This window comes from Tursiops truncatus, chromosome 1, assembly GCF_011762595.2.
Source record: "Tursiops truncatus isolate mTurTru1 chromosome 1, mTurTru1.mat.Y, whole genome shotgun sequence".
In the NCBI taxonomy this organism is placed as follows: domain Eukaryota; kingdom Metazoa; phylum Chordata; class Mammalia; order Artiodactyla; family Delphinidae; genus Tursiops; species Tursiops truncatus.
The window spans coordinates 16,505,541-16,517,754 of NC_047034.1; the positions used below are offsets into that span (position 1 = coordinate 16,505,541).

Genomic DNA, 12,214 nt, shown 5'->3' on the forward strand with positions numbered 1-12,214 from the left:
TAGTTAGCTTCATTGTTTCTTAGTTATTTTGTAAATGACCCATGCAAAATTTTAATTCCAGGACTTTTTTTCTCTTATGACTTATGTGAGCCATACGAGTACCCCATTATTCATGACTGAGGGCCCAGGTAATTCTAAAAATTTTTATTTCTCTAGGACTATTCACGTCTCAGATTTTTCATAGGGTTTCATCTTTTAAAAAGCATTTCACATGGACGCCAAACCTTACTGATCTGCAAAAGTTTAGGCATACCGCAGTGCCACTTCCAACACATAGATGTTGAAAGTTGATTTTTACGAAAACTAGCAGTTACTTCCTTTGGCCTAAATCATCCCTATTCGCATCATTTATCTCTCCATCCAGTTCATGGGCTTAACTTCAGAGGCACTGTATCAGCACCAGAGCAGCCTGTCCTTTGGCCCTGCTTAAAAACAAACCAACCGACAAAACAAACAAACAGAAAAAGGAAGGGGAGGAAAGAAAGCATTTTAATACTGTAGCTTGATGGCGGAGAGAGAGTAAACCAAAGGTGCATATCTGAGGACTGCAAGTTGGAAAGGACAAATCATGGCAGTTAGCTTGCCTCGTTTCCCCACAGACTTCGTTTGACCCCGGTGACCTGGGACGATTTCAGGGATCCGGATTCCGGTAATAGAAGCATCCCTGTTTGGCACCACAACACCCACTGGCCTGAAGAAGGTGCTGTTTCCCAGGAAAAGGAGTGAAATCCCCCCAAGAAACGCACAGGGCCCTAGTCTGAAGAGAAAGCATTGCTGAGCAAGCGATGCTTTGCGTACCCTGCCTGTCTCTGGTTCCGTTCCTTGAGATTTTTATTGAAGATAACTTTCAGCATCTCTTTTTAGAGGTCAAATCTGAATGAGAAGACGTTGTGTGCCTTGCTGATCTTGTGACAAACAGTTTATACCCAGTCTGTAGCTTCCTGTCTTTGCTGACGGGTGATGTGAGGGAATTTTCTCTCTGTGAGGCTGTGGAGAGGGCTCTAAAAATAAACAACATGGTTACTTATTGGTGAGAACATGTGTGAGCAGATGTCAGCTGGTAACAGCATATGGTGGCAACATGATAGCAGCGTGTTACCAAGACCTGGGTGTTGGGCGGTTGTCTTCCAGGCCATTCAGGCCATGCAGGTGCCACATCTCAATTAAAGAGGGTTTTGACTGGAAGGTGGAATCCACCCAAGTGTGAATATAGGCCCCTGGGATCTTGTTAGTGGGCTGAATGTTGGAGATGGTAAGTTACAGGCCATGGAAAAAGTCTTCCTTATCTGTTTTAAAATTGAGAGATAAAAGTACAAATCTGGCAAAAAAAAAAAAAAAAGGGGGTGGGGTGGGGTGCATATGGGGTGGGAGGGAATCCACAAAGCCTTTGTCTTTTGTCCAAAGAAGTTTTCAAGTCAGGTATAAATAGTGGCCATGCTACTTCTAGAAGACATGCCCTAGGTGAACGGAAGGTGCATGGATTTTAAGTTGGTGTAAGGAGCTGGGAAAGAGGTATATTCATGCAGACCTAGAAGGCCGTCAGGGGTTAATCTATCAAATAAGTTAGATAACTAATATTATTACATCCCTTGAGCACCTTTTATTTCTCAGTTTCTTTTAAATATCTTGTTTCAGTCTTTCAAAAGCCCTCAGGGGTAGCATGATGTCAGTTTCATTTTATAGCAGCAGAGGCTTGGGTGCCTCAAGGCACTTGTCCAGAGATTCCCAGGAAACTAATGACAGAGCAGGATGTCCACCTACCTCTTCTCATGCAAACATCTGATATTTATTATTGACTCTATCACAGATAGGATAGCCTTTGAACACTCAGCAATGTTTTTAGCTGGAGGTATTTTTGGGTGTATTTTCATTTATAAGAATATGATGGGCAATATACAAGAACTAGTTGCCACCTTTACTTTTAAAACAGCAAAGTTCAGAATTTCAGGATGTCAAAACTATCACGGAAGATATTTTAATGCATTCCAAGGAGCCCTAGATTTTTAAACGGCAGCTACGCAGCCCCAAAGCAATATACACTCGGATTTTTGTTCACTGGAGAAGGAGTTTTCATGTGCGGGTTAGAAATGATGACAGGTGGTTTTAAGAAAACTGAAATCGAGGCCAACCAAATGAAAATCAGAGTTTTACTCTTAATAGGGAGTCTGTCTTTTGTCAAAGAGGTCAAGGCCTTTCTTAGTCATCTTTAATGTAAGTCAAGGTATTTATTTTACCATTTCCGTATATAAATTGTACATTGCTATTTTAGCACTAGAATGTGTTAAAGGGAACGCTGAATTCAGGAACCTGACTGCTGGTTAAGGGATGCCAAAAGATCTGGGGCGAGAATCCACAATCCCCCAAAGATCCCTCCGGCCTAGTCCCTTGGCCCTGAGTAGGGGGGACCTTCTATTTCTGGGGGAATGATAAGTGCGTCCATTGAGTCCCTCTTCTGCGTTGAATCTTTGTATAGCTCTGTACAAGGCTTCTCCTCAGTCAAATAGCTAATGACTGTGCTTTTTAAAACTCCTAGCTGTCTGCCCAGTTGTTACAACACCCTCTGGCTCAGTGGGCAGCTTGTGCTACAGACAGCCCCAGGTGCTCTGTGGGTACCTTGGTGAGTACACTCGTCTGCTTTCTATACCTCGTTTGACGTAGTGATAGCCGGCCCATCTTTAGTGTGTGTTGTCTCCTGGGGGGAACGTGTCAGAAGCAAAATAGAATTCTGAAGTGCAGCCTTGTAGCTGGACAGTCACACAGGTGCCCCCAATTTTGTAGTCAGCGTTTCTATGAGAAAGACTCATGAATGCTTTGAAGTGATATGATGACTTGATTGCCGTATGGGGAAGAATGGATCGTGAGTCTGTGAGATGTGTGTGATCCAGGGGTGAACGAGGGATTTGACAGATTGATCTCTTGACCCCCTGGGAGGATACTCTCTGGAGGGTTGAACGGTATGGCCAGAATGTCAAGGGTCCTTTTTGGGTACCTTATTTGAATCTATGTTCTTGTTTCTGGCACATAGCAATGGCTCAATTAATGTTTCCGGTACTGAACTGAAAGGGAGGAAGGAGATTTTCTCTCCTTTGAAGTTCTAGAGGGAGGCCTGTGGGAAACATGTGCTGATCATTGTGACCTTGATGTTGCCATTAATGGGTTGCACGAGAGAATGTGGTGGTCGTGGTCAAGGCTTCAGTTGACTGAACCTGGGAGCTTGCCACTTCGCCCTGACCCTCAGAACAAGTGCAGACTCCTCCGAGCTAGGGCCACGTGTTAGCTTGGGGGCCACCGAAGCCGGAGGTCTCACCCCTTTCTGATTTGGGACATTAATACATTTAGCCAGCTTTGACTGAGTGCCATCTTTTATTGTATGCTGGGCCATGAGACCACAGCACAGAACAGGTCTTAGATGGTCCTGACACTCAAGAACTCTGGCCCAGGTGGTACCCTGATCCATTCAGGAAGGGAGGAAATGGACTTGCCACCCTGGCGTTGGTTCCCACTGCACTTTTGAGGCCCCGAAGAAGCGTGAATTATAAATTATATTGATTCTAAATGCAGGTGGAGGTCCCAAATAAGGACAAGAGAAATGTTTTTATTACCCCAGTAGATGTCTGACTCACTGGGTTATCCTACCGTGAACTTTACCATGCCTAACCTTGCTTCTTAGGAATCAAGAAATGAAATAGTGTATTTACAGTGGCCTAAGCTGGGCTTTCCTAAAAAAAAAAAAAAGAAAGAAAAACAAAAACTGATTCTATTGAGAATATACATTTATTTTAGTACAGAAGGCCTCAGAGTGGCTAGAAGCTGCCATGTGAATAGGAAGAGTGAATGGCTTGACCCGTGCTTTTAAAGTTCCCCTTTTTTGAGGCAGATTATGTTTGGTTTTCCATCTCTAAATGTGTATTTTATTTCACTGTCTAAACCAAGGAGTTAATTGTCTGATTTTTTTTTCTTTTTTTGGTCTCACCAGCTTTTTGGAAAAGACAAGGGAAAGGGATGAGAGAAGGAAAACATTTGTTGACTACCCCCTAAGTCCCTGGTATTTAAGGCACGTCATCCTGGGTGGGGAGGGCGAGTGCGACCTCCCCATTTTTCCCCACCGGAAACTGTGTCTTGGAGAGGTGAATACCTTGTCCTTGGTCATCACCTAGCAAAAGGGGCAGAGCCCAAATCTGAATTCAGGTCTGGCCCTGGTGCCCTCCACCACATGGACCCCAAACTTCTTTTATTTTTTATTTTTTTGCCCTTCTTTTTGCTTTCCCTTTGGAATCCCATCCCATTCATTTTATAATTCTCTTACCTACCACTTTGGATTCATTCCCATTTCATGTTTTTTTCCCATAGGAAACAAGTGGAGAGGCCTCCCCTAGTACTTGGTCTCAGACACGCCTTCTCCCTCGGGGTTATTTTCGGTCATTTAATCGCCCCACAAGCTTCCCTATTTCTTTGGTGAAAAAACACTAGAAACCTACCCTGCCCCTCCTGAGTCTGGGAAAATCAGGAGTGTCTCGGAGGGTGTGGCCAGGATGGGGGAGAGAGACGCACAGATTCCCTAAGGTGGGAGCCTCTCCCTCCCCATCCAGCTTCCCTCCTGGGAGGAAACCCTGCGGACCCTTCCAGACCTTCCATTCAAGACTGCTGAGCAGTGGGGCTCTGCATTTTTTTTTTTTTTTTTTTTTTGTCTCTGTTCTTAGAAATAGTAATTGAGTAAAAATGTAAGTGAGCGGATGCCAAGGGGCAGGCGTCCAGGGTCAGGGTGAATTTCTCCGTGCTGACTGTGATTCTGAACACTCGTTAAGTGGAGCCTGGCTCGTGCCAAGCGGCTCGAGGGCCATCCCTGTCACCTTGTGTGAACCACCTCTCCATTCCAAGGAGAGGTTGGGAGTGGCCGCAGGGAGGGCGGGGGGCCGGTGGCGCCTCTGGCTTTCCTCCCTCGGTCTCTGACCTGGGTGTAGTTATCACTATGTGTCCTGACACCCACGCTTGGACTGGCAGCGCTGATGCTTCCTCAGCTTCACATCAAATCGCCTGGAGGAAGAAAGAGTCCTTGCCCCTCACAGCCCATGTGGCTGCTGCGTAATTTTTCTCCCTTTAAGTTCACTCTCCCCAAAAATGTAGGTGAGGATGAGGTGAGCCTGCCTGAAGGTTTTTCTCCTGAGATAGAAGAACCCAGAAGATAAGCGGCCGCGACAGTCTCTCTATGAAGAAATGGGTTAGAAGTCACGAAGGGAAATGCAGCTTCGTTCTTCAAGGATGTACTGAGCGCGATGCTTTTTGTTAGCTTGGTTCGGATTTAAAGATGGGCTTCTCAAAGTGTGGCCTGCGTTTGTATGTCCCGAGGGGTCATCGAAAGCAGATTCCCTGACCTATCTCAGGCCTGCGGAGTCAGAATCGCTGGGGTGGGTGGGGCTGAGGAGTCTGTACCTTTAAGAGGCAGCACAGGTGAGTCAGGCCTCACTAAGGGGAGGATGCTCTCATTCTGCTGGTCTGTTTACTCGAAGTCCTTCAGCTTGAAGGATGCAGATCCAGTGGGGCCTCTGTTTGATCAGCTGGTCCTGCAAGTGTGAGACCCTGAATCCACAGCGTGGCTGGGTTTTCACCCTGTGCTCTCCATGTCCCCCAATGCATATAGATAGCAAGGTAGATCTGTGGTTAATTACACTTCTCACGCACAACCCCTGCTCACCATTCACCACAGAGGAGGCCCTGCACGTGCAAACAAGTGATGACACGGCGGGTGGATGCCTAGTTGGGATGTTATGTACGGGAGTGAATGCCTCCGTTCAAGTGTGGATTGGGAAGGGGAGTTTCGAAACTAATGTATAATGTGTAAGTGATGCCTAATTTATAATGTCTTAGTCAATGTATAATGTTTAATTCGCTGAGGTAGTGTTTGGTCAAAGCACTGCTGACCTCTTCGTGGCCTGAATCCTGCTCTGAGACATTCCATGGGGTAAGGATCCCGCCAACAATGGAATGTAAACTCTACTTTCTCAGCCAAACTCAGCCACAAGTAACTGCAGTTTTCTCTTTCCAAATAGTGTTTTTTTTTTTTTTTTCAACCAGAGGTATTCGAGCAGGTGAAAATCTGACCCAGATATTAAAAAGAAAAAGTTAATGATAAATTACTTGGTATTTTCTTTGTGCAACCCTAGACCTCCTGTTATTTTGATGTTGTTTTGGAAACAATCAAGTATTTTGATTCCAGCCATACAATGTGGATATTACGTAGTGTTTTTGACCATCAAACTAAAGAAGCAGCCAGTTCTTCTACATGGTCTATATCACTAAACCAAAAAAAAAATTGTTATTTATTTTTTTTATAAACATGCCCAGAAAGTGTCCTTGTGCCCCAAGTGATTTCTCTGTTATTTCTACCAGTTTGAGAACTAGGTTGTTTGCTGTGTGGTGAAGGGTAAACGTAACAGTCAACTAGCACCAGAGGAAGAGGCACTAACTACAGTGGTTACTTTATAGCCACCCTAGGATTATACTGGTCAGGCTTAATAACCACTAGAAAACATGAAGTTTAAAATATTAATATTATAAGAACTCTTATCACTCTGCAGATTTAAACAATGGGAAAAAAAGCATTTTTCTATTGAAGTAGGAAAAGAATGACGGGTCATATTCATTCTACTTCCCAGCAAGCCTTGCATTAAAAGGTCTCTACGTGCACGACAAATATAGATCGAGTTGTAAGATAAACGTCAAATGCATGCAGAGATCTTGGGAAGACAGAGGTAAAGACGAGACATTCTTACGATACTGTCTCTCACTCCACAGTGTTCATTGTCTGCTATGTAATAGACATCCATCTAGGCACTAGTGATGCCATCAGTGAATAAAACAGCAGAAAACTTTGCCCTGGGAGAGCTTCACATTTTGGAGAAAGAAGATAGACGATTAGTTCAAAAGACGAGATAAGAATGGTAGAATTTGATCAATGCGATAGGGGAGAAAAGCAGCGTTGGGGGAATGGGGAGGTGAGTTGCGATTTAAAGTAGGCTGGCGTGGAAGCGCTCATTAAGAGGGTGACATGGAAGCAGAGACTTGAAGGAGGGCGTAGGACAGCCTGAGACAATGTGGAGAAGAGCGTTTCTGGCAGAGGGAGCAGTGGGTACCGTTCCTTCCACACTCAAGGATGATCCAAAGTAACCTAGGAGCTGAGATTAGAGAGTTAATGATGCGTCAGGTAGGGCCTTGGAGGCCACTGTCAAGTCTGTGGCTTTTCCTCTGCATAAAATAGGGAGAAGGGTGGTTCTAGCCAAGGGGTTCCTGTGGCTAAATTGAGGAGAGTGCACCGGTAACCAAGGAGGAGCACGAAGCCCAGTGAGTTGGACTTGCACTGTGAAGTTGCACTTCACAGCTGCATTTCTAGGTGAAACTGCACCAAGAACTACAACCAGACCTCCCTTGTGCTGAGTTCCTTCTTTAGCAGACAATTTGATAGGCAGGCTACAAGCGGGTTCCGTATGTAGAATATGGTTTTGTTGTTGTTGTTGTTGTTTCGTTTTTTATTGTTTTATATGAATACTCCTGAGTTATTGGCAACCTACCCCCTTCCTTTCGGGAAAGAAGCTATCTTTGCACCCTTCTGTGTATGAAAATAACCTCTTGGGTCTCCCATCGTGTGCTAACAAGTATAGAATGGCAGCTGTTGGAGGCTGTACTTGCTGTACTGCCTAGTCACGGCCACCCTTGATTCAGTGACCAGGGACACAAGGCACTAAACTCATAGGTGACCACGGTTGGCCTCGGAGAATGACAAACTATCTCTCCCTGTGCGAAGTGAAAAGTTGGGCTTGGAAGGGTCTTTGGACCTGTCCAGCTGTGCCTCATGCCTTTGCCTAAACTTTGAAGTGGGGTCATAAGCCAGGGAATTTGTAAGACTATGTCTCTTATCAGTCAAAAAGCATTTCTCTTGGATGAGACTTTGAACTCTAATGTTTAAGTCTTGAACAGCAAGACTTTACACTGGGATGGCGATTTGACTCCTTCATCCATCTGTATGAGACATGTCTACCGAGTCTATAGCGCGTGCAGGTGCTGGGTGAAGTTGCCATTGGATGGAGGCATAGAGCACAGTCCCCGACTTCAGGAGAGCTACAACTTGCTGAGGAACTCAGGCAGACCAAACCAACCAAAGCAAACCGAGAAGCTAACACCATGTGGTTGATTATTAGTAAGGGTCTGAGAGGTCGGAAGAATTGCTGAACGTGCGTGTCAAGGAAGCCTTCTTGGGGAAGGTGGTATTTGCTGCTTGAAAAGATGGCCTTTGGGGTGATCGTTTGGCCGTCATCCAGTAGCCCTAGGAAGCTGCTTCAGTTTTCTGGAAGGAGAAGATTTGCCCTTTCATGTCGTTTGCTTCCTCTGTGAGCTCGCATGACTACCGTCTTGATGAATCATGAGACAGCACAAGCACTCAGTGTAGTCTTTGAGAAATTGGATGTATTCCTACAGGAGACCCGCTGTGAAATACTGAGGCTGGAGAACAGGGCAAGATCATTGTATCAAGTATTTGTTCTTCAAAATTGTTACATTCAGGAGACATAATGGACCCATGGTGTATAAAATCCATTACACCACGATGTGCTGTTGTGTAATGGGACTCTGGAATAGAACATTATTGTATAAGCTGAAAGTCACTAGAGCTTTTCTTCTTCATCTTGAAGGCATATCACAACGATGGGTCCCTCACTCATGTACTGTGGATTTGTGGGTTGGCTGTAGTTGTGCTCCATGACATCTTCATTGCAGGACACAGGCTGAGGGAGCCGCATGTAACCCGGGCATGCTGACCTCCTGGCTGGCCCTCAGGAGATTTGACAGTTATCCCCACCCCATTCCATTGGCCAAGCCTGATTTCAGTAGGAGAGGAAGAGGCACAAGAAAGGGTCCATGTGGCTGTGGGCCCAGGGGAGGGGGACAGACCACATTTTGACCAAAATGGTACAGTCTACCACAGTGTAGGTGCAGGAGTTGGGGAAAGACAAAGATTTCACCCATGTTAAAAACCGTCTGTGTTGGGCTTCCCTGGTGGCGCAGTGGTTGAGAGTCCGCCTGCCGATGCAGGGGATACGGGTTCGTGCCCTGGTCCGGGAAGATCCCACATGCCGCGGAGCGGCTGGGCCCGTGAGCCATGGCCGCTGAGCCTGCACGTCTGGAGCCTGTGCTCCGCAACGGGAGAGGCCACAACAGTGAGAGGCCCACGTACCAAAAAAAAAAAAAAAAAACCTGTGTTGTGGGTATGGCTTGGCTAGAGCCACACTATCGCTTTATCTGTTGAATTATGAGGAGCTTTATAATGGATATTTACTGAATAATTAGTAGGTTGGCCTTATAAGACAGACATCAATGTCCTTGTCCTCCATTTTTATGTATCACTTGTTCCTCCAACTGAGACAAGTTTATTTGGTGTCAGAGGCACAGTTGGTAGTACTAGGTTTAGGAAGCAAGTCCTGATGTGTTATGTGAAATTTATGTATGTCAGGGAAGCTCAGGCTTACCTCCAAAGCATGTACTCAGATCCCTTAGCCTTAGGGTCTCAGGTTGCCACTGTGGTCCTCACATGCCCAGCAATATCTGGTACATGTGCTTCACAGTAAGGATCCAGGCTAAGCTTCCATGAGACTATAAGTTTGAAGATGCCTCACTGTTTGCTAGAGGGACCATGACTTTCCTGTTTCTTCTCTCTCTCGTGTGAGTTCCATGCCATTGATTTAAACATCGTGTACCATGCGGTTCCCTAGAATTCTGTCTAACCTGAACCTTAGTCTCCTGCCAGTGACCTATCGGGTTGCTGCCTTAGATTCAGGCTCCTTCTTGCTGTGTCCAGTGAGAAAACCGGAGAATGACCCTGCCTGGCTTGAGGCATCTTCTGTACCACTCTCAAGCCAGGGGCAGCCATCCATCCCCTCCGAGCACCCCTGAGCATGCTGGGTAACTCTGTGCTTTCAAGTTCATTGCCATCTCCGCAGCCTATTCTTAGTAGCAGCAGATGCTGAGCTTTTCCATCCTGCTCTTGGGGTCAGCGGTGGGAAAGAGCAGAAAAAAATGAAAGCATTGTCTTGCCCCTGGCTGGACATCTGTATTTCTGAATCGCCCTGTTGTGTGGGTGATGCAACCCCTGGAGCTGTTTTGCTGAATGTGAACTTTGTCCACCGACTGGACTTTAAAATTGGTTTTGGATCCTTGTGAAATCCAAACGGTCAGACCACATTTTTCTAATCTTCGGTTGGATTGTATCTTTGCTCTGAAGCGGAGCTGATTCGTATGTGTTCGCCTTCACGGCAGGGGCTGCTTCTCTGTTTTCCTGGTCTGCGTTGCTTGTTTTCTCAAGGCTGCTACTTACCTCGTCCATTGTGTGTATGTAGGCAGGAGAGCGGGAGGGCAGCTCCCTGCGGGAACTGCGGCCACTGTGGCTTCAGGGATGGTTTACTCAAGTGTTATTGTTAGGGAGAGAGTAGACTGGCTTTCAGAAACTAAACAGGGGAAGCCCCAAGACCAGCTCACCCACAGGTATGCTGGGACAATGGCAAAGACTTGAACTTGGGCTTCAGATATCAAAGCACTCAGATCCTTTATTGGAAGCGTTGACCTTCAGGGCTGTGGTCTCTACTTGGGTGTCCTAGTGCTGGGATTCTCAACCTCACTGCGCATGAGAATCACCTGGGAGATATTTAACATACATTCAGGCTGAGGTCCGCCTCCAGAAATTCTGAGTCATTTGGTCTGGGGTGGGGTCTGGTATCTTTAGTTTTAAAAAGCTTCCCAGGGCATTCTAATGTGCAGCCAGGTTTGAGAACCTCTGTTTTGGGGGTTTACATAACTTTTACTACTATGATTTTCTGTCTAGGTATCCATGTTCTAATATGAGTGAACTTCTGCATGAAGAAAAGGCATATACCTGCTTGGGGGTATTGATAGATAAAGAGGGTGGATTCTGGCTTTAGTAATAATAAGATGAATAATAATGTTACCGATAGCCATTAGTTATTGAATACTTAGTTCGGCAATGCACTAATCTTTCTCTATTAGCCCTATAGGATAAACAGTTATTCTCAGTTTTCCAGATAAGGAAACCGAGACTTACAGACATCATGTAATTTCCCCACAGTCACACAGCTAATAAGTGGCAGAGCCAGAACTTGAACTTGGTCTGTCTGGTTCCAAAGCCCCAACTAATCGCCCCCCTAAGACGATAAACTTAAGTATACACAAGAATATTTGGGGTGAGGGGATGAGGTGTCAGAAAAGGAGAATTCACTGAGTAAGAATAATATGTATCTGTATTTTAAAGAGATCATTCTTTTCTGAAAAAGGAAAAATGATATGTTTGGATGCTTTCTTTTTTTCTTTTAAATCCAGTATTTCTCTCCTGAAAACCTATGGAAATTCAAAGCAGGCAGCAGAACCCACGGGCTTGAACACAGGTGTTGGAATTAGGCAGCGGCTTCTGAGTTTAGCTCATCTTTATCCTCTGGTTTCCCTGTTGGAAGAACGAAGTGGTTGCTACTTATATGAACGTGTATGAAATATGGTGCATCCTTATGTGATTCTCTTGTCCACACTGGATAATCACTGGACCGTGCAGTGTAAAATCCTGGTGTGTTTCTTTTTTTTTTCTCCCTAGCTAGGAACAACTGTTTTTTGGCTGTTTTTTTTTTGTTTGTTTTTGGCTAGTAAATCTGAGTTCTTCCTCAGACTACTGCATTAATCCTTTAATGCCTATTAAAAGATCAGAATGGTTCCAGGCCAAGGCCCTAGAAATTCCATCTCCAGTTCTAGGCCTTCGTATGTATCCTCATACATATGAAGGAATGTTGCAGATCAAGGCAGCCAATAAATATTTGTTAAATGTGGGAGTGAGTGAATTTTGCAAATATGGACCATAAGAGAAATAGCACCTTGCATATCGCTAAGGACTCATTGGGAAATGAGCAAAATGTCTTAGTCCACTGCTCTACTCCCAGTTTCTCCATGGGGCCACTTGGTCTGTTAGCCAACTCCTAATTCCCACCTGGGGAAAGTTTTTGTACTCTAAGCAAAGCAATATTAATAGGATTAAAAGCATCTTATTATCACCAACCTCTGTTTATATCTCTGAGCCTGGATGAAGGGATACTGACTTCTTCTTTACTGTCAGTAGCATTTTTCATGTTATAAGTTAGGAAAAATTCAGAGTCCCCGGGGGCACAGAAAGAAC

The 12,214-nt window shown here is 45.2% G+C and overlaps 1 protein-coding gene across 3 annotated transcripts in view; it reads left to right on the plus strand.

The window, feature by feature from the left end:
• Window positions 1-12,214, plus strand: part of TGFB2 (transforming growth factor beta 2) — an 82,668-nt gene that overhangs the window by 13,654 nt on the left and 56,800 nt on the right. For 2 of the 3 annotated variants that reach the window (XM_033850770.2, XM_004315083.4), the window contains exon 2: window positions 2,534-2,617. The exons of the other annotated variant lie outside the window; for it this stretch is intronic. In XM_033850770.2, coding sequence (XP_033706661.1) covers window positions 2,534-2,617 — 84 coding nt within the window. The remainder of the gene's footprint in view (window positions 1-2,533; window positions 2,618-12,214) is intronic. 3 annotated transcript variants of the gene reach the window in all.